Source organism: Diceros bicornis, chromosome 34 (genome assembly GCF_020826845.1).
Source record: "Diceros bicornis minor isolate mBicDic1 chromosome 34, mDicBic1.mat.cur, whole genome shotgun sequence".
NCBI lineage: Eukaryota > Metazoa > Chordata > Mammalia > Perissodactyla > Rhinocerotidae > Diceros > Diceros bicornis.
The window spans coordinates 24,861,657-24,880,355 of record NC_080773.1 but is presented as its reverse complement, the minus strand read 5'-3'; the positions used below and the strand labels follow the sequence as shown (position 1 = coordinate 24,880,355).

General features: G+C 59.4%; 2 protein-coding genes across 14 annotated transcripts; one reads left to right on the top strand and one right to left on the bottom strand.

Annotated features, from left to right (window-relative positions):
- The first annotated feature begins 149 nt into the window (after nt 1–149).
- SLC17A7 (solute carrier family 17 member 7) lies at nt 150–17,201 on the top strand. 13 transcript variants are annotated; one of them, XM_058529789.1, is made up of 14 exons: nt 150–211; nt 4,428–4,680; nt 6,325–6,443; nt 6,736–6,850; nt 6,929–7,016; nt 7,207–7,293; nt 7,385–7,527; nt 8,193–8,342; nt 8,488–8,648; nt 9,311–9,421; nt 9,585–9,712; nt 16,325–16,449; nt 16,779–16,867; nt 16,967–17,201. In XM_058529789.1, the coding sequence occupies exons 1-14, from the start codon at nt 150–152 to the stop codon at nt 17,151–17,153; spliced, it is 1,818 nt and encodes a 605-aa protein (XP_058385772.1). In that variant the 3' UTR covers nt 17,154–17,201. The 13 variants fall into 13 exon arrangements, with proteins under 13 accessions (XP_058385772.1, XP_058385776.1, XP_058385774.1 ...); XM_058529793.1 differs by lacking the exon at nt 16,779–16,867 and having other exon boundaries at nt 8,579–8,648; XM_058529791.1 differs by lacking the exon at nt 16,779–16,867 and having other exon boundaries at nt 8,516–8,648.
- GFY (golgi associated olfactory signaling regulator) lies at nt 11,415–13,943 on the bottom strand. Its single transcript, XM_058529854.1, has 3 exons — nt 12,747–13,943; nt 12,318–12,491; nt 11,415–11,827 (listed from the first exon to the last, which is right to left on the bottom strand). Exons 1-3 carry the CDS (start codon nt 13,924–13,926, stop codon nt 11,628–11,630), a joined length of 1,554 nt encoding a protein of 517 aa, XP_058385837.1. The 5' UTR covers nt 13,927–13,943; the 3' UTR covers nt 11,415–11,627.
- Nucleotides 17,202–18,699: the final 1,498 nt, after the last annotated feature.

Below are 18,699 nucleotides of genomic sequence, written 5' to 3'. Positions count from 1 at the left end.
CCCCCGGCAGCCCGCACTCGCAGCCTCCTTCCCCCCGAGCGGAGCTGCGGGGCCGGCCGGGCCGGGGCGGACCCCGGGGACCCGGACGCGGCCGCCCGGGCCCGCGGGCGGGGGGATCGGCGGGGGGACCGGCGGCAGGGGCAGCCACCATGGAGTTCCGCCAGGAGGAGTTTCGGAAGCTAGCGGGTCGCGCCCTCGGGAGGCTGCACCGGTGAGCGTGGTGGGGGTTCTGGGCGGGGAAGAGCGCGGGGGTCGGAGGAGGATGCTCATTCCCACCTGGGCGCAGACGGACAGCCTGGAGAGACAGACAGACAGCGGTACCTGTGGATGGGGGGCGGTCCACCCATCTGTCCAGTTTTCTCCCTCTGTCGCCAATGGTGCCGCTCTCTGTGGTCCGGTCTCATCCAACACCTCGTCCATTTTTCTGAGCCCCACCCCACCCCAGGCTCTGCCCTTTTCTCTGGGACTGTATATCCCCCTTCTTTTGGGTCTCTGACCCCCTCCCCCGCTTCTGGGTCTCTGTTTACTTATCTTCTCTCTTCTTCTTTCTCCGGATCTCTGTCCCCCTCTCTCTGGGTCTCTATTCTCTTTATCTCTGAGTCTCTGTCCCCCTCTCTCTGGGTCTCTATTCTCTTTATCTTTGAGTCTCTGTCCTCCTCTCTCTGGGTCTCTATTCTCTTTATCTCTGAGTCTCTGTCCCCATCTCTCTGCGTCTCTGGCCATTGCTCTCACTAAATCTCTATTAGTCCGTCTCTCTGGGTCTCTGTCCTCCCCACCCAGGCTTTCTGTCCCCCCCTCTCTCTGGGTCTCTGACCCTCTCCTTGAGTGTCTGTGTCCCCTCTTTCTGGGTTATTATCCCCCCATCCCGGGTCTCTCCATCTCTGCACCTTTCTCAGTTTCCATCTCTCAGAGAGGTTAATCTGAAGCTAAAGCGGATTGGGGCCCATTGCTCCCTGTCCTTGAGGAGAGTTAAGCTGGGTGGAAGAGGCCAGGGTATCCTAGATCTCTGGGGGAGAAGAGAGATGCAGGCTCCTGGGGTAGGGCAGAATGCCCAAAGGATATAGGCTAAAGCTAAGAGGGACTTCCTCCCAGCCAGGGAGATGACGCCAGTGACCTGGGTGTCCCCAGGGCAATCTGGACACCTTCCCCTAGTCTCTCACCCCCAACCCCAGCCCTGGCTCCAAGTCAGAGAAATTACTCAGCTGCAGAGAAGCCTAAAAATATCTGGCCACAGCGTGGGGAGGCGATGGCCTCATCAGCACCGTGTCCCCGCCGCCATTCCCTCAGACCCTGGCCCCTTGGCCCACCGTCCTGACCCCATCTTTAGTTGACCCTCAGTCCATCTCACTAGGCCATGCAAGTCCTTCTCTAAGTCTAACATCAGTCCTGCTTGCTGCAGACCACCTCCAAGCTCCAAAGTTACCCCGCCTTCTAGTAACATGAGAAATGCGAATAAGGCTGGACAGAAGGGAGGGGGCAGGAGGATGGTGCAGTGATGGAGAGGGGGTGGGGGAGCTGAGATAACCTCATCCCTTCTTTTCCCCATCTTCCAGCCCCTCTCCACCCTTTTTCTCGCCTCCTTTCACGAGTTTCTGAAAATACATCAGTGCGAAGTCAGGAGAGCCAGAGAGACGTGCTGATGAAGGGGGGGTGGGGGGAAGGCGGCGGGAGGGATGTGTTTCTCAGGCCCCCTCCCTCAGTCTCTGCTTCTCATCTGTGTCTGGGTTTCTCTCAGTCTGTCTCTGCCTTACCCTCGCCTCTCTGAGCTGCCTCCTGGGCCCCTGGAGACCCCAGAGCTCACAGCTCCCGCCAGGACAGTCATCAGGGAGTTTGAGCCAAAAAGAGCATTTGCATCTGAATCTTGGGGCTCACCTTGATGGTTGGAGAGAGGGAGGAATGCCCTGTATTGGACACACACTCTGATTCCATTTAATTCTCTAGACAAAGCTGGGAAACTGAGGCTCAGTTTGAGAAGGGGGAGACATCAAGGGATGAGTACAAGTGTCATCATCCGAACTCACGTCACTCCCTCCCAAGCCTGGGAGGGAGGCTGCAGAGTTTCCTCGAGATGCACGATGCTAGAGTGGGTGGAGAACTCCCAGACCAGGAAACAGACGGTAACCCAGGGCGACTTGGGACAAGGACACGGACATGGGGGGAAGGGGACTGCAGAGGGGACAGGAGCCCAAGTGCCTCCATTCTGAGATCCCGGCCTTGGGTGGGGCAATGCTGGGGGCCAGGAAACCATCAGGCCCCATTGCTACTCTTGTGTGTGACCTTGGACATGCTACTTCCGGTTTCTGAGCCTCAGTTTCCTTAGCTGTACAATGGGAACATAAGAGAACCAAAGGGACATAAGAGGACAGAGAACTCGAGAGAAGCAGAGACAGAGACCCAGAGAGAGGAAGATTGAGACACCATCTTCATTTTTGTTAACTGCTTTTCCTCATCACCAAGTCCCCAGACCTGAGTTGCAGGCACCCAGGGAGGGGAGGCACCCAGGGAGGGGAGGGGGATCTGATCCAGGCTTTCCCCTCTCTGTTCTTGTCCTCTACAAAGCGTTGGGGCCACCTTCACCTCCGCCTCCCTGGTTCTCTTATTCTGAAATAACTAGTACCACCTTGAAGTTCCCTCTTCGTAAACTCCCGTTCTACTCATGCCCCCATTTGGTAGATACAGGATACTGAGGCCCCCCGCTTCCCCCCAGTTTAGACAGCCTTGGTCAAAGATCTGACATCTCATAATATTAACAATGAATATCAAATTTCAGGGCCTGCAATCACATCTTGAGTTTCAGGGTCAAACGGCATCTGATATCAACCTGGGTCAAGGTCTAATCTCATTGGCTGTCACATTATGATGGGAGGGGGCAGTCCTGACCACCTTACACTATTCATTCTGGGAGCTTCCATTGCCCCTCTCTCTGGTTCTATCTTCCTCCTCTCTCAGGGTCTCTTTCCTCGTCCCCCTAGGTTCTGTCCATTCCCCCAGTTTCCTTCTCTTCCCACCCGTTTCTTAACCTCCCCCCTCCTTACCTCCTTAAGTTCTAGGATGGGGAGGGGTGGCTGTGTTCTCCCATCTCTTCCACCCGCCTCCCCCCAGACCGTCTGGCTGTTCTTTCCTCCCCCGTCCCAGTCTCCCTCGCCTCCATCTGTTCTAGCCCCTTCCTGGGATCCAGCCCGATCCTCCGGCTGCCTCCCCGCCTCAGAGAGGGGCGGCACCTCACAAATCACATCGCCAACCACTCTCCTCAGGCTCCTAGTCTCCGCATCTTTCTCTCAATGCTCTGGGCCTCTGCATCTATGTTTTCTCTCCTGGGTTTCTGTTCTCACCTGCCTCTGGATCTCCGTCCCCCTCCCTCTCTGTGTCTCTGTCCCTTACCTCTCTGGGTTTCTGTCCCCTCCCTCTCAAGGACCCTGTCCTGTTCCCCACTTCTCTCAAGGTCTCTGCCCATGTCTCACTCTCTCCCCTTCTTCGGGTATCTATCCCTCTCTCTGTCTCTGGATCTTTCTCCCTCCTTCTGTGTCTCTGACGCTCTTTCTCTCAGCCTGTCCCCCTCCCCCGTCTCTGTCACCCTCCTTTAGGGTCTTTCCACACCTGTCTCGGGGCACTGCTCTCTCCCTGCAGCCTCTCTCTGGGTTTGAGGTGGCTCTGCAAGTACCCTATCCATCATCACAGACTCAATCCTGGATCCAGAACAGGCGGGGGCGAGAGCCACGCTGGGGACTGAGCCAGTCCCCTCCCAGGGCCATCTGTCCCTTGCCAGGACACCACCCGCCACTCCCCCTCCCTACCCCCTAGGCTGACAGCCTGAACTCGAGGTTCCCCAGGGATGTCCAGCTGGGCTGCTGGATTCCAGGGCCCAGGATGTCTCCCCAGCCCCTAGTCCCTGGGAATGGGCTTTGGGTGGCTGAATGGAGTCAGCTGTATGTCAGCTCCACATCTGGGGCCTGGAAGCAGAGAAGGGCATGCCACAGGGTGCAGGGGAGGAGGGGGGTCGGTATATATAGCAGACGTGGCTGAGAAGCATCTGTTCTTTTGACACCTTTGCTGAAGCCTCTCCTTAGCGCCTTTTGCTTCCTCAAATAGACTCATATCTAGGAGAGGGGGCTGGAGTGAGTCTCTGGGCTTTGGAGAGGGGGCTGGGGACACAGGCTCAAGGATCGCAAAGGATAGTCTGGGGTCTAAAACTCCTGAGTGGAGAAATGACAAGGCTGGGGATGAAGGGAACTGAGGACCTCCACACCTGAGTCTGAGGGAGGAAGGGGCTGGGGGCATGGATTCGTGGTCTGAGGGAGACGGAGACTGGGGGACCAGATTCCTGGGTCCTGGAGGGAGAGGGGAACTAGGGGCTGGACTCCTGTGTCATGGGGAGGAGGGAGCTGGGGGCCTGGACGGCCGAGTCTTTGACTCTTCCCGCCCGGCAGCCTGCTGGAGAAGCGGCAGGAAGGCGCAGAGACGCTGGAGCTGAGTGCTGATGGGCGCCCCGTGACCACGCAGACCCGGGACCCGCCGGTGGTGGACTGCACCTGCTTCGGCCTCCCTCGCCGATACATCATTGCAATCATGAGCGGTCTGGGCTTCTGCATCAGCTTTGGCATCCGCTGCAACCTGGGCGTGGCCATCGTCTCTATGGTCAACAACAGCACGACCCACCGTGGGGGCCACGTGGTGGTGCAGGTAGCTCAGGGCGGGAGCCCTGCCCGCGCCCGCCCAGGCCACGCCCCCTCCAAACCACAGCCGGAGTAGCCTCGCCCATCTGTGCCACTCTCTCAGCTCTAAGCCCCGCCCCGGCCCACATAAGCCCCGCCCCTATTTATTTCAGGTCCTTGGTTTCAACACGCTGACTCTGCCCCAGCATCAGGTTCCCTATATGTTGCCTCTGCTCCATTTAGGGCCTCCTAGCAACTTTGCTCTGCCGGCACTCCACGCCTGTCCCAATGTCACATCTACGTAATCCCAGTCCCATCTCAGGCTCCATTCTGAATGTTTTTTTTTTTTTTTGTGAGAAGATCGGCCCTGAGCTAACATCCATTGCCAGTCTTCCTGTTTTGGCTGAGGAAGATTAGCCTTGAGCTAACATCCATGCCCATCTTCCTCCATTTTGTTTATGGAACGCTGCCACAGCATGGCTTGATGAGCGGTGTATAGGTCCGTGCCCAGGATTTCAACCTGTGAACCTAGGGCTGCCGAAGCAGAGCGCACGGATTTAACTACTACGCCACCGGGTCGGCACCTCCATCCTGAATTTTGATCGTGACTTTTCTTTTTTTGGTGAGGAAGATCAGCCCTGAGCTAACATCTGTTGCCAATCCTCCTCTTTTTGCTGAAGAAGATCAGCCCTGGGCTAACATCTGTGCCCACCTTCCTCTACTTTATATGTGGGACGCCGCCACAGCATGGCTTGATGAGCAGTGCGCAGTCTGCGCCCGGGATCCAGACTCATGAACCCGGGGCCGCGGAAGCCAAGCGCTAGAACTTAACCACTACACCCTGGGGCCAACCCCTGATTGTGGCTTTTCTAAAGTTGCCGCTGCTAAATCCCGCTTGGTTTGCTCTGGCCGTTGCGTAAAGCCCCACTTTGTCTCAGAATTTCCTATTTTTTTTTTTTTGTGAGGAAGATCGGCCCTGAGCTAACATCAGCCAATCCTCCTCTTTTTGCTGAGGAAGACTGGCCCTGGGCTAACATCCGTGCCCATCTTCCTCCACTTTATATGGGACGCCGCCACAGCATGGCCTGACAAGTGGTGCGTCCCTGCGCGCCTGGGATCCGAACCGGCGAACTCTGGGCGGCGCAGCAGAGGGCGCGTACTTAACCGCCTGCGCCACCGGGCCGGCCCCAGAATTTCTCTCTATTTTAATTTCAGTATAGAGCCCCTGCCTCAGAAGAAAATTCCTGATTTGGGCTGTGGACTACCCGGTCCCTTGCTCCCTTCCAATCAGGCCCGCCCCGTTGGCTACTTCTTGTCCTTGCCTAGACTCCATCTGGGTCACTCTGAAAAAAGTCCGTAAGTTGGTTAGAAGTGGAGAAAGAGTCCGCACCCGCATATATGGGCCCCTAGACATTCAGAGAGGGGATGAGGCAGGGAAGCAGTCAGAGCCAGGCTTCTAGGCAGCATCAGGCCCCGTTGCTAAGGTAGTGCGCCCCTAGCAACGTGGAGGAGCGGAGTTGGAGGGACGGCTTGAGCTCTGATTGGCAGGTGTTTTGGCGCGAGCGGGATCCTTGTTGCTGATTGGCCGAGGGACTCAGTCGGTGGGCGCTGATTGGTGGAGGGGCAGAGCCTGGGGCAGGGCGGCTGGTTTGATGTGCCTTTCGGCCCACAGAAAGCTCAGTTCAACTGGGATCCAGAGACTGTCGGCCTCATCCACGGCTCCTTTTTCTGGGGCTACATTGTCACCCAGATTCCCGGAGGATTTATCTGCCAAAAATTTGCAGCCAACAGGTACAGGGGTGGGGTCTCAAGGTGGGCGGGAACTACAATTGGGCGAGCGGGGTTGGAAGGTGTGGCCTTGCGTTTGGGGCTTCCTCTGGGAAAGTGGGAGGAGCCTGGGTTCGGGGGCGGGGTCTTAGAGAAAGGCGGGGCTTGTGATTGTGGCCGGTAGGAGTCACAGACAAGGTGGGGCCCGGGGTTCCGGGGAACGCAAGGCCTGGCCTGCTGTGGGCGGAAAGAGCGGAATCCTAGGCACGGAGGGATAGCTGGACCCTTTTCTGCGACCGCGGACTCTTCCCATCAGGGTTTTCGGCTTTGCTATTGTGGCTACCTCCACTCTAAACATGCTGATCCCCTCGGCTGCCCGCGTCCACTATGGCTGTGTCATCTTCGTGAGGATCCTGCAGGGGTTGGTAGAGGTAAAGCCTCGCCCCCTTATGACCCCGCCCCGTCCTGACCCCACCCCTTCTCGTTGACTTTGGTTTTCTCCGCCCTAGGGGGTCACGTACCCCGCCTGCCACGGGATCTGGAGCAAATGGGCCCCGCCCTTAGAGCGGAGTCGCCTGGCGACAACAGCCTTTTGCGGTGAGGAAGGGGCTGGGGATCCAGACTTGCGGGTCTGAGGGAGGAGGGGGCTGAGGGCCTGGATTCCCGGGTCTGAGGGAGGAGGGGCTGTGGCCTGTTCTTGTGTCCCAGAACTGCGGGGGCTGGGGGTCCGCACTCCTGGATCTGAGGGAGGATGGGCCCGTTCTCCATCCCGCATCCTCTCCCTTAGGTTCCTATGCTGGGGCGGTGGTCGCGATGCCTCTCGCCGGGGTCCTGGTGCAGTACTCGGGCTGGAGCTCTGTCTTCTACGTCTACGGTGAGGGGCCCGGACGCCTGGGTGCGGGTGGCGCTGGGGAGGAGCGAGGCCGGTGGTCACCTCGCTTCCATCCCCCTCCTGACCCCCCCAGGCAGCTTCGGGATCTTCTGGTACCTGTTCTGGCTGCTCGTCTCCTATGAGTCCCCGGCGCTGCACCCCAGCATTTCGGAGGAGGAGCGCAAGTACATCGAGGACGCCATCGGCGAGAGCGCCAAGCTCATGAACCCGCTCACGGTCTGGGCCCAAGCCTGCGCGGCGGGGCGCGGTGGGGCGAGGAGAGATATCTAGGCGGGGAGGCAGGAGAAAAGGGTGCTTCGAGCCCGCACAGTGTGTAGATCGTGGTGGGCTCGGGGAGGCTCTTCGAGGAGACAGGGTGGGAACGCAAAGGGGGCGTGGCCAGAACATAGGAGGCGGGGTTAAAGCGTGCAGAGGAGCGGACAGGATCCGCAGGTGCTGAGGGCAGGGCTAGGTCTCGAGGTGGGCGGATCCAGAACCATTGATGGGGCGTGGTTAAACCAGCAGAGGCGGGATTAGAACGTGGGGGTTTTGCTTAGATCTTGGGGTGGGTGAGGCTAGAACTAGGGGACGTAATTGAGTGGAAGGAGACTCCTGGGCCCGCATTTATGGGTCCCTGAGGGTCATCGTGGCGTCCGGACACGGGCGAACCTGAGGGATCACTATAGAGTCGGGACTTTTGCATCCCTCAAGTGTTACCATGAGCCTAGGATGCCAGGGTCCCAACAGAGACGTGGCCGAGCCGGCGCCCCTGGGTCCCTGGAGGTTTTAGTGAGGTCGGGAAACCTAGGTCTCTGCGGGACTCCAGTGGGGTCCCTGAGGGGACACGGAGAGCGCCCAGCCCTGGTCTCTGTCTCAGCGGCGCCTCCTTTCGCCCCCCGCAGAAGTTTAACACACCCTGGCGGCGCTTCTTCACGTCCATGCCAGTCTACGCCATCATCGTGGCCAACTTCTGCCGCAGTTGGACATTCTACCTGCTCCTCATCTCCCAGCCCGCCTACTTCGAAGAAGTGTTCGGCTTCGAGATCAGCAAGGTGGGGCCCAGGAGGGGAGGGCAGGGGGCGCGGCGGGGGTGAGGGGGAAGGAGAGGGGCCTGGAGCCCAAGGGGTTGGAACCAGGGACGGGGAGGAGCCAGTGGTGCACGAACCGCGTGGAGACGCCCGGCCGGCGGCCCCTCAGCCCCCGCCCTGTACGCCCGCTGGCGCAGGTGGGCCTGGTGTCAGCGTTGCCCCACCTGGTCATGACCATTATCGTGCCCATCGGCGGCCAGATCGCGGACTTCCTGAGGAGCCGCCGCATCATGTCCACCACGAACGTGCGCAAGTTGATGAACTGTGGGGGTGAGTGGGGCGGGGCCTGGGCCTGGTCTGGGACGGCCTGGGCCGGGCAGAGCGCGGTGGGGCGGATCCGCGGGCCGGGACCGTAGGAGGATGGGGGCGGAGTCAGGGGGCGTGTCCAAAAGAGGCGGAGCCTGGGGGAGGCCTGGCCTGGATGGAACGGAATCTCAGGCGGTAGCCTCAGGGGCCACGGCGTGGAAGGGCAAGGCGGGGGTGACTGTCCATGTGGCGCAGAGGCGGGACCCAGTCGGGTCTGGAAGGGCGGGGCCTACATGGGACCAGGCGGAGTAGGACGGGAACTAGGTGCTGAAGAGGGGCTATGAGTGGGGTCCTGGAGAAACAAGGTCTGGGCGGCTTGCTGCCTAAGGAGTGAGGACAGAGGGTGCACAGATGGGGCTTGGACCCTGCGTCTTCAGAGTGTGGCCATGGAAGGCCCAGCTGGGGCGGTGGAGCCTGTGCGCGTGGTCGAGGGCCAGGCGTTGGGGAGGTAAGGGCTTGGTTAGGGCGGGCGCATGCGGAATGGGGGACGAGACCTTGGCCAGGAGTGGAGGTGGCCAGACCGGGGCGGATGGAGGCAGGCCGGGGTGGGAACAGGTCTGGAGAGGCGGTGTGGGGCTGCCTGCGCTCCGCCTCGGCCGGCGCTCAGAGGAGGGGGCCCTCCACAGGCTTCGGCATGGAAGCCACGCTGCTGCTGGTGGTCGGCTACTCGCACTCCAAGGGAGTGGCCATCTCCTTCCTGGTCCTCGCCGTGGGCTTCAGCGGCTTCGCCATCTCTGGTGAGAACCGCAGATCCGCAGCTTGGGGGATCTTGGTCAGCTGTGTGGGGAACTTCCTGGCACAGGAAGGGGACCTCCCAGCCTCGCAAAAGGTGGACTAGAAAGGGCAGCCGGGAGGAGCCGGGAGGACTCCGGTGTGACGCCTCCTGGCTCGCCCCGCCAGGGTTCAACGTGAACCACCTGGACATCGCCCCGCGCTACGCCAGCATCCTCATGGGCATCTCCAACGGCGTCGGCACGTTGTCGGGCATGGTGTGCCCCATCATCGTAGGCGCCATGACAAAGCACAAGGTCCGTGCACCCGCCCTGACCCACTCGCGCTCCCAATTTGTGTCACCCTCCCTGGGCTCCATCCCTGCCTCCCTGGGTCACTTTCAGCCTTTCTCTGGATCTCTGTCTCCCTTTCTCTGGGCCTCCCCAACCCCCTCTCAGGTTCTCTCTCCACCTCCTGTTTCTCAGTCCTCTGACCTCGCCTCCCCATTGTTCCCCCACAGACTCGGGAGGAGTGGCAGTACGTGTTCCTCATTGCCTCCCTGGTGCACTATGGGGGTGTCATCTTCTACGGGGTCTTTGCTTCCGGAGAGAAGCAGCCGTGGGCGGAGCCTGAGGAGATGAGTGAAGAGAAGTGTGGCTTCGTTGGCCATGACCAGCTGGCTGGCAGCGACGAAAGCGAAATGGAGGATGAGGCTGAACCCCCCGGGGCGCCGCCTGCGCCCCCTCCCTCCTATGGGGCCACACACAGCACAATTCAGCCCCCAAGACCCCCACCCCCTGTCCGGGACTACTGACCATGTGCCTCCCACTGGATGGCAGTTTCCAGCACCTCCATTCCGCACACCTCTGGCTTGAGTGACAGTCAAGGAACCCCAGTCCTCTCTGTCCTGCCTCAGGCCTGAGAAGCACTCTCCCTCGTTCCCAGTGCTGTCAAGTCCTCTTCCCTTCCCAACTGCCTCTCAGGGGTAGTGAAGCTGCAGACTGGCAGTTTCAAGGATACCCAAATTCCCCTAAAGTTTCCTTTCTCCACTTGTTCTGCCTCAGTGGTTTCAAATCTCTCCTTTCAGGGCTTTATTTGAGTGGACAGTTCCAATCTCTCACTTTCTCTTGTGGTTTTGGGGCACCTCCTCCCTTTCCTTTAATCCCACAGACTCTCGGGCTGACCCCTGAGATTACTCAGCCCCCCTCTCCTTTCAGAAAAGTTCAAGGTCTTCCTCTAGAAGTTTCAAATCTCTCTCAACTCTATTCTGCATTTTTCAGGTTGGTTTACCCAATCACCCATCCCCGCCATTCTAGGGATTGATTCTCACCAGCGTTTCTGAAGGAAAATGGCGGTTTCTAGCACCCCCCCCCCCCCAGCTCTTCAGCCCTTTCTCCACCAGCAGATTCTGCTGAAGCACCAAATCCCCCAAAACCTTCTCTTTAGTTTAGCACAATGTCTAGGGAAATAACCAAAATGGCGGTTTTAACGGTATGCCTCTCCACCCCCATGCACTTTTTCTGACACGATTTTCAGGTCTAAATAGTGGCTACTCAAGTCCACCAACTCAACGGTTTGAAGCCACCACCATTGAACTTCCCCATGGTGGTTTCAAGATGCCCCTCTTCCCCTCAATTCCTTGCACTTTATTCTCCTGGGTGGTTTCAAACTACCCTCATTTTCTCAGTGGCCATTTGTGGTGTCCCTCAGGGGTTAAATGACTCAGAATCTGGGATCCTTCCCCTCTCAGACTCCCCTATTTCGGCTTAGAATTTGGGGAACATACATAGGAGAAGTCACAGAATCCCAGGAAAGGGAATGGGGCTGGGGGAGAGGGGTGTTTTTGCGGGGCAGGGTTGTGTCTTTGTGTTTCTGTCTCTGTGACTGTAAATCCTGCCCTGCCCCATTCCCAATAAAATGCTTTGGTGTACGCAGTCGTAATCGGCAGTGGGAATCACAGGAGTCCCAGCACCCGCGCCCCTCCTCCCTCACACCCAGTATCCTAGGACCCCAGCCCCTCCTCCCCCAGGACTCAGGCCAGAGGTGGTGTCTAGCTGGGGGAACAAGTGATTTATTCGTCCTCAGCCGGTGTTCCCCGGTCACAGCAAAGCATCTCTGTGTTGGACCCCCTATCGAGAGGACCACTATGTGGCAAAGCATGCCAGCAGGACAGGAGCCGTGGGTGCTTCCTCTGCCTGGGGATGGCGCAGGCCTGGCGGGACCGAGAGGGGCTCACACGAAGTTGTCGGGGAGCGTGGCGGGGGAGAGCGGCTCCAGGCGCTGGGGGCGGCCCCCGCGGGGCGGCGGGGGCAGCTTGGGCGGCAGCGGGGGCGTGGGCGGCGGCTGCTTGGTGGCGATGTGTGAAGGGACCCAGGCGTCCGGCGCATAAAAGTAGAGGTCATAGGGGTCCTTCGGGGCGTCCAAATGCATGACTGTGGGAGCAAAGGAGCGAGGTCATCCCCAGGCTGACAGGGGGCCTGTCCCCTCTGCTGCGCCGCTGGCCAATGGGGAGGCGGGGAGAGAATTTCGACCACCCCTTGTAGCTGGGTTTTCAATTAAAGGGCGAGGGCCCCAGAATAGGCGAGGGGGCGTGGCTTCTGCGCAGCAGGGGTGGAGCCTGCAGTGGAGGGGCGGAGCTACAGGGCTCTGGCCGCGCTCCGGGAGGGGGATGGGGCGGGGCTTGTAGGAACCCGTGGCCCGGATCCTGTCGCAAGTCCCCGCTGGGTTGGGGGCGGGACTGGACGTGTGTGTGCGAAATTTCAGAGAATTGGGGGGCAGGACCTGACCGTAGAGGGGTCAGGGCTTCTTTAAGCCTGGGTGGGAGACCTGTACTTTTTGGCGGGGCGCCCTGAAATGCCAGGCGAACCCAGGTTAAGGAAACGTGCGGGTATTCGAGGGCGGGACGGTGGAAGGGTCGCTCACTCGGTTCATCTCCGTCGTTCGGAAGCCGGTGGTGTGCGAAAGGCCGGTGTCGAGCCGCCTGGCGGTAGAGACACCACAGCAACAGGAAAATGCCGATCAGTAGCCCGGCCCCGCCGAGAAATAGGCACAGGGCCCCGCTCGCCGGGCCCCTGGGACGCCCCACCAGGGTCACGCCTGCAGGAGGGAGACAGGGAATGAGCAATCTAACTTCCAGCCCCCTCCTCCCTCAGATCTAGGAGTCCAGCCCCCAGCCCCTCCTCCCTCAGACCCAACAGCACCAGCCATCAGACCCGGGAGTCTGAGCCCCCAGCCTCCTCCCCGCTCACACTCTGGAGCCGGGCCCCCAGCACCTCTTCCTTCCGACCCAGGAGTTCTGGCTCCCAGGCCCTTCTTCCCTCAGACCCGGGAGTCCGGATCGTAGCCCCTCACCGGTCTCCTGCACTCGTTCCACCACGATGATAGTGTTGACTCTCTCACCTCGGCTGCGCCGCTGGGGGGCCCGCGGAGTGGCAGGGGCCGGCTGATTGGGGGGCCCTGGAGGAGCAGGGGGGCCTGCAATCCGGGCTGAGGGAGGAGGGGCATTGGGCCCTTTAGAGCTAAAGTTCTGGGGGGCCTTCAGCTCAACAGTCTCAGGAGAATCTGAGGTGGGTGATTCAAGGGAGTCGGGCTGGGTGGCTGCAAGAGTTTCTGGTTTGGGATTTAGGGGCAGTTCATTTAGGGCGGTAGCTTCCTCCCTGAAGGGTGCAGGCGTTTCTGGGTGAAGACTAATGGAGATCCCAGGGTCGGAGGTCATAGTGACCTCTGATGCACTTTGGTAGGGGGTTGTGGGGAATTCTGTTTGGGGAATTTCAGTGGGGCTGGGGTTATGGGTTATGTGGGCTTCCAGGTGAGCGGTTTTGGTAGGATCAGGATGGAGGGTCTGGAGGAATTCAGAGTTTGGGGTCTCAGTGGTGTCAGCGTCATGAGTTTCTGGAGATTTAGGGTCAAGGGTCTTGGTGGGGCCAGGATTTGGGGTCTCAGGGGCTTCTGCATGTGAGATTTCAGTGGAGTTAAGTTTGAGAATCTTTGGGGAGTCTTGGGGTGGAGTTTGGGTAAGTTCAGCGTTTGGGGTCTCAGGAAATGCTGGGTGTGAAGTTTTGGAGGGATTAGGTTTGGGGGTCTCAGGGGATTCTGTGTGTGGAATTTCAGTCGGGTCAGATTTGGGGGTCTCAGAAGGTTCTGGATCTGTTTTATTGGAAGGGTTAATTTTTGGGGTCTCCAGGGATTCTGATATTGAGATGTTGAGTGAATTAGGTTTGGGGGTCTCCGGAGACCCTGGGTGTGGTGCTTCTTGGAGGTCAGGGTTAGGCGTCTCAGTGAAGTCAAGGGGGGAAGGCTCTGGGGAAACTGCATGAGGTGTCTTGGAGGGCTCAGGGTAAGCAGTCTCAGGCGATTCTGGGTTAGGCCAGTCGCGAGTGGAATTTTCAGAAGCGTGAGGGGAAATCTCGGAGGGGTGGCCCATCCCCGTGAAGTTGGACCCCACAGACGGTGAGGCCGAAGGGGCGGCCTTGGAACTCAGCCAGGCGAGGAGGAAGACGAGGACGAAGAGGATCGGGCTGAAGGATTTCATAGCTCTGAGAAACGCCTATAGCTGCGGGCGAGCGGGAAGGAGGGGGGGGTTAAGGCCGGAAGCCCCTGGGGAGGTCTTATCTACTCCAGAAGCCACGCCCACTGGTCCCCAGGTGGACCACATCCCCCGCCCAGTTGGGCTCCTGGGAAAGGAGGAGAACCCAACTCTAACTCCCTGAAGGCTGTGGGGCGGTAGCCGCTGTAGCTAAGGGAGACGGAAGCGCGGGGCTTCTTGGGAGTCGTAGTTAATTTCCTTATCTGTTTCCCTGAGGGGTCCCAGAAAAACTGGGAAAGAATGACACCTCTCCAAGCCCCCAGACCTCCTCGACTTCGATTTAGGAGGGTGTAGACCTCCGAGGGGACACGGGACCCCTTCCTCTCTGAGGGCTCCGGGGACACCTTGACTTAGTTGTTTACACTAGCAGAGGTTCAGAAGGAACAGCTGGGGGCTGATGGCCAAGACTCCTGGGTTCCCGAGAGTGGAGGGCACTGTGGGTCTAAATTCCTGGTTCTTTAGACAGGAGAGGTCTGGAGGTTCAGATGCCTAGAATTTTGAGGGAGCAAAGCTGGGTGGGGGGTGCTGGATTACAGGGACAAAAAGAGATGGGAGCCTTGAACACTTGGGTCCTGAGTTAGAAGGGGATTGGGAACTCTTGAGTCTCCGGTCTTCCAGAGATAGGGGACTGGGTTCCTCAGAGGGGAGAGCTGTCGGGCAGGACTCATGCCTCTCTGTCTATTGAGGATGGAGCTGGGATCCCAGGGTCTCAGGGGCTGGTCTGTGGCAGAGATGCCTAGGTCTGTGGTCAGGTGGATGTGGGGGCGGCAGACACCTGGATGAGACAGGGTCATGTGGGGCTCTGGGGTCTCTTACCTGCTCAGTGGGGACCAAGATAACAGCAGGTGAGCAGAACTGGATGCGGAGATCGGTGAATGCTGCAGAATGGCTCTGGGCAGGGTGGCAGGAGGTAGGGTCCCAAGGGCTCAGGTGGTGCACCTGACCCTCTCCCTGGGGATCCTGGGAGCCTAGCGACAGGCTTGGGCTCTTAAAGGGACAGAGATAAAGGACCTTGACTCTGGAGTGGGGAAGAGAGTTAGGGACTGGATTGCCTGGTGGAGGGATGCGGCCCAGCCAAGCTACCTTCATTTTGAAACCGGGGGTCTGGGCCCTCCGCCCTCTCCTACCCCCAAACCCAAGAGTCCAGGTCCCTGGTACCCTCCTACTTCAAGACCCAGGAGTCAGGGCCCTTAGCTCCCTCCCCTCAGATCCAGGAGTCCAAATCCTCAGGCTCCACCTACCCCAGAACCCAGGAGTCTGGTCCCTGTCTCCTCCACTCTAAGACCCGGGAGCCCAGGCCCTGCTCCCCTCCTCTCTGAGGAACTAGGAGTCCAGCTTCCCATGTCTTGCTGATCAGAGACCCAGATGGCTATCGCCCTTTGGGGCTTCCCAACCTTCGCCTACCTCCCTGCTGTTGTAAGGATCAGCGTGTGGGGGGGAATTGGGCTTTATCTTCACAACACCCCCAAATTCCTCCCCGGGAAGGCTTAGACACCTCCACAGGGTAGCTGGGCGTCTTCGCAGTCTCTCTAAGACTTTTCTGATTTTACCTGTCGCTTTACCTGTCTTCACTCCCCCCACCACGATACCCTTTGCCTTCTCTTGCCTTTCCCCCTCCCTATCTCTCTCATCTTTTTGGTTCTCTGTCTTTCCGGATTTATCTCTGGGAGTCTCTGTCCAGGTGTACTTCTGCCCCCTTCTGTCTTTCTCAGAACCTTTTCCCTCCCTCATCCCTTGTCTCTAGCTGGCTCTCTTTGTTGATTTCCTTCTCTTTCGCTCTTCCTTCCTTCTCCTTTCTTTCTTCCTCTTTCCTCTCCTCTATCACTGTCTTTGTCCTTCCCTCTCGAGGTCACTTCTCTTTGTGTCTCTGCTTCTCCCCATCACTCCCTCCTCTGTTCCTTTCCCTGTCTCTTTCTCCCTCTGGGTTCTGCTCTGATGCTCCCTCCGCTGGTCTCTATTTTTATCCTTCTGACACACCCCCTGTGTCCACTTCTCTGTCTGTCTGTCTCTCCTCCTCCCGCTTCTCCTCAGGTCCCAGCTCCTGGTCCCAATTAGTTGGTGGCCGCCACGGCAGCGGCGGGGCCCCCCCCCCGGCTCCTCATTACCGCTGGCGGCTCCTAATGAGCCGGGGGGGAGCTGACCCCGCGCCCCGGCCCCCTGGTCTGCGTCACTGCCCGCTGCGGGGGCTGTGGAGGCGATATAAGGGGGCTGCCAGTCTCGCTGCCCGAGCCCACTGCGCGGTAGGGGGCTCTGCAAGCGGGTTGCCAGGGGTGGGTGGGTGGTGGGGTCCGGGGTCCTGGGCCAGGACGCGGGCCTCACTGAGCCCTTCCCTGTCTCCCCACAGGTGATGGAGACCCGCCAGGTGCCCAGGAGCTTCCGGGCGCGGCTGCTGGTGCTCCTCCTGCTGCTCGTGCCCTGGGGCGTCCGCAGCGCCTCAGGAGTCGCCCTGCCCCCCGCGGGGGTCTTCGGGTACGTGCGACGCCCAGGACTCCCAGGGAGGAGTGGGGATTTAGAGTGGCGGGAAGATACCCAAAGAGAAAGGGGAACAGAGACTCAGAAAGGGGGACAGAGACCCAGAGAGAGGAGGATAGAGACTAGGGGTGGGAGAGGGTGGACAGGAACTCGGCAAGGAAAGAGATTCAAAAAGATTCCGAGAAAGCCGTCGAGAGACTGGAAAGGAGTCGAAGGAGAAACGGATTCGTTCCTTGAGCAACGTTTATTGGGTTCTTGGTGTGTGCCAGGCCGTGCGCTGAGAGCTGGGGGCGGACAGGGGCATCACACTCGGTCTCCATACTCAGGGAGCTCCGAACCTGGTGAACAGAGGCACAGAGCCCCACGCGGAGAAAGAGGGAGACAGGGGGACAGAGACCGAGCCACTCCACAGACGGTGCAGTAACAGGGCTTCGAGTTAGACGGCGGGGAGGACGGGCGGCGTCGGGCGGGGGGCCTGGACGCGCGGTAACCGCGTCTCTGGCTCTCCCCGCAGCCTCCGCACCCCCGGCCGGGACTGGGCGGGTCCGGCCACCCCCCCGGCGCTGAGGACGACGCGGCGGAGCCTGGCGCTGGCGGACGATGCGGCTTTCCGGGAGCGCGCGCGGCTGCTGGCCGCCCTCGAGCGCCGCCACTGGCTGAACTGGTACATGCACAAGCTGCTGGTGCTGGACGCGCCCTGAGCGCCCCGCCCGCCTCCCCTGAATAAAGACCCCGTGCGCGCTCCGGACTGCGCCTCCTTTTTGCGCCACGTGTGCGTGTGTGTGTGCGCGCGCGTGTGTGTGTAGGTACGGGGGCGCGGCCTGCGTCGCTACTCTGGGATCTCGCCTCTCAGTCCCTTCTCACTTTTTAAAAAAATCATTTTTCCCTCCACTCATATTCTCTTTCTCTCTCTCTTTCTCTGGATCTCTGCTCTGTCCCCTCCTCTCACTCTGTGCCTCTGGCCCTCCCCATCCCTGGTCTCTGTCCTTCTCTCTGGTTCTCTGTAACGTCCCACGTCTCTGTCCCCTTGTCTGGGTCTCTCCCTCTGTGGGTGTCTGCTCCCCTTCTGCGTCCCCGTGCTTCTCTCTCGTTTCCCCCTCCTGGCTTCCTGGCCCTCTGGGATCTCCGCCCCCTCTCTCTATTCCTCCTTCTGCCTCTAAAACGCTTCCTTCCATCCTTCATCACTCTTTCCTCTCACTCCTTCGTGTCTTCCTTTTCTTTCTTCGGTTGGGTCTCCGTTTGTCTTACTTTTTTCCAGCTCTCATTTTATGTTCTCTGGTCACTTCCCGACTTCTCTCTGGGTGCAGTGGAGAGATCCGGGGCTCTGGTGTGACATGCACCTGCCGTTCAACACCAGGTTCCCCCAACCCAGCTGTGCAGTATTCGGGAGGGCTTCCTAACCCCTGAGCCTCCTTTTCCTCATCTGTAATGAGGATTAAACCAGATACACCATGCGAAGACTTCAGCACAGCACCCCGCACGGAGCAAAACGCTTTTATTAGAAAAGAGTTTCTGCTCTCTCGCAGCAGCCTCCAGCAGTTTCTTCAGGGTTTTCTGACTGAGCCCTTCCCGGGAGATCAGCCGGGATCCAGGTTGGGGTGGGAGAAGAGGAGATAGGGGAGCAGGCGTCAGGATCCGGGAGGGCGGGGGCGGAGGTGGGGAGACACCTGGGCCGCGGCTGAAGCGAGGAAGCAGCCAATCAGAATCTGCCTCTCTCTCTAGAGGCCCGCCCGCTCTTCAAGCCGGCCCATCAACGGTGACCATGGCAACCCACTCCCAGCAGCAGCGGAGGTATCTGAACCGCGCATTCCGGACGCAGCTCGTGCGGACCGCGCCCTGATTGGTCTAGAGACGAGGGTGTAGCTGGGCGCTTAGCGGGAAGGGTCGGGCCTGGTGCTTGCTGATTGGCAAGCTCTCCCACAATTTGCATTTCCTGAAGGCGGACTGCGCCCTAATTGGCCCTTAGGCTGTGGGGGTGGGCCTGTTTGTCTCTTATTCAGCAAAACTGAATAAGGAAGGAATAACTGTATTCCTCAAAACCATCCAGAGTTGGCCAAATTTTACAAATAAAGAAACGACTCTGCAAGTCAGGAGTAATTTCCCCAAGTTGTCAGTGCTGGTAAAGGACAGAAGGACAAGTGGAGCCCAAATCTGTGCAACTTCAAAAGTCTAGACCTTTCCACTACCCTCATGGAGAAGTGGGATTAAAATGTTAGGAGCAGTTAGTATATGCCGGGCACTCTTCTA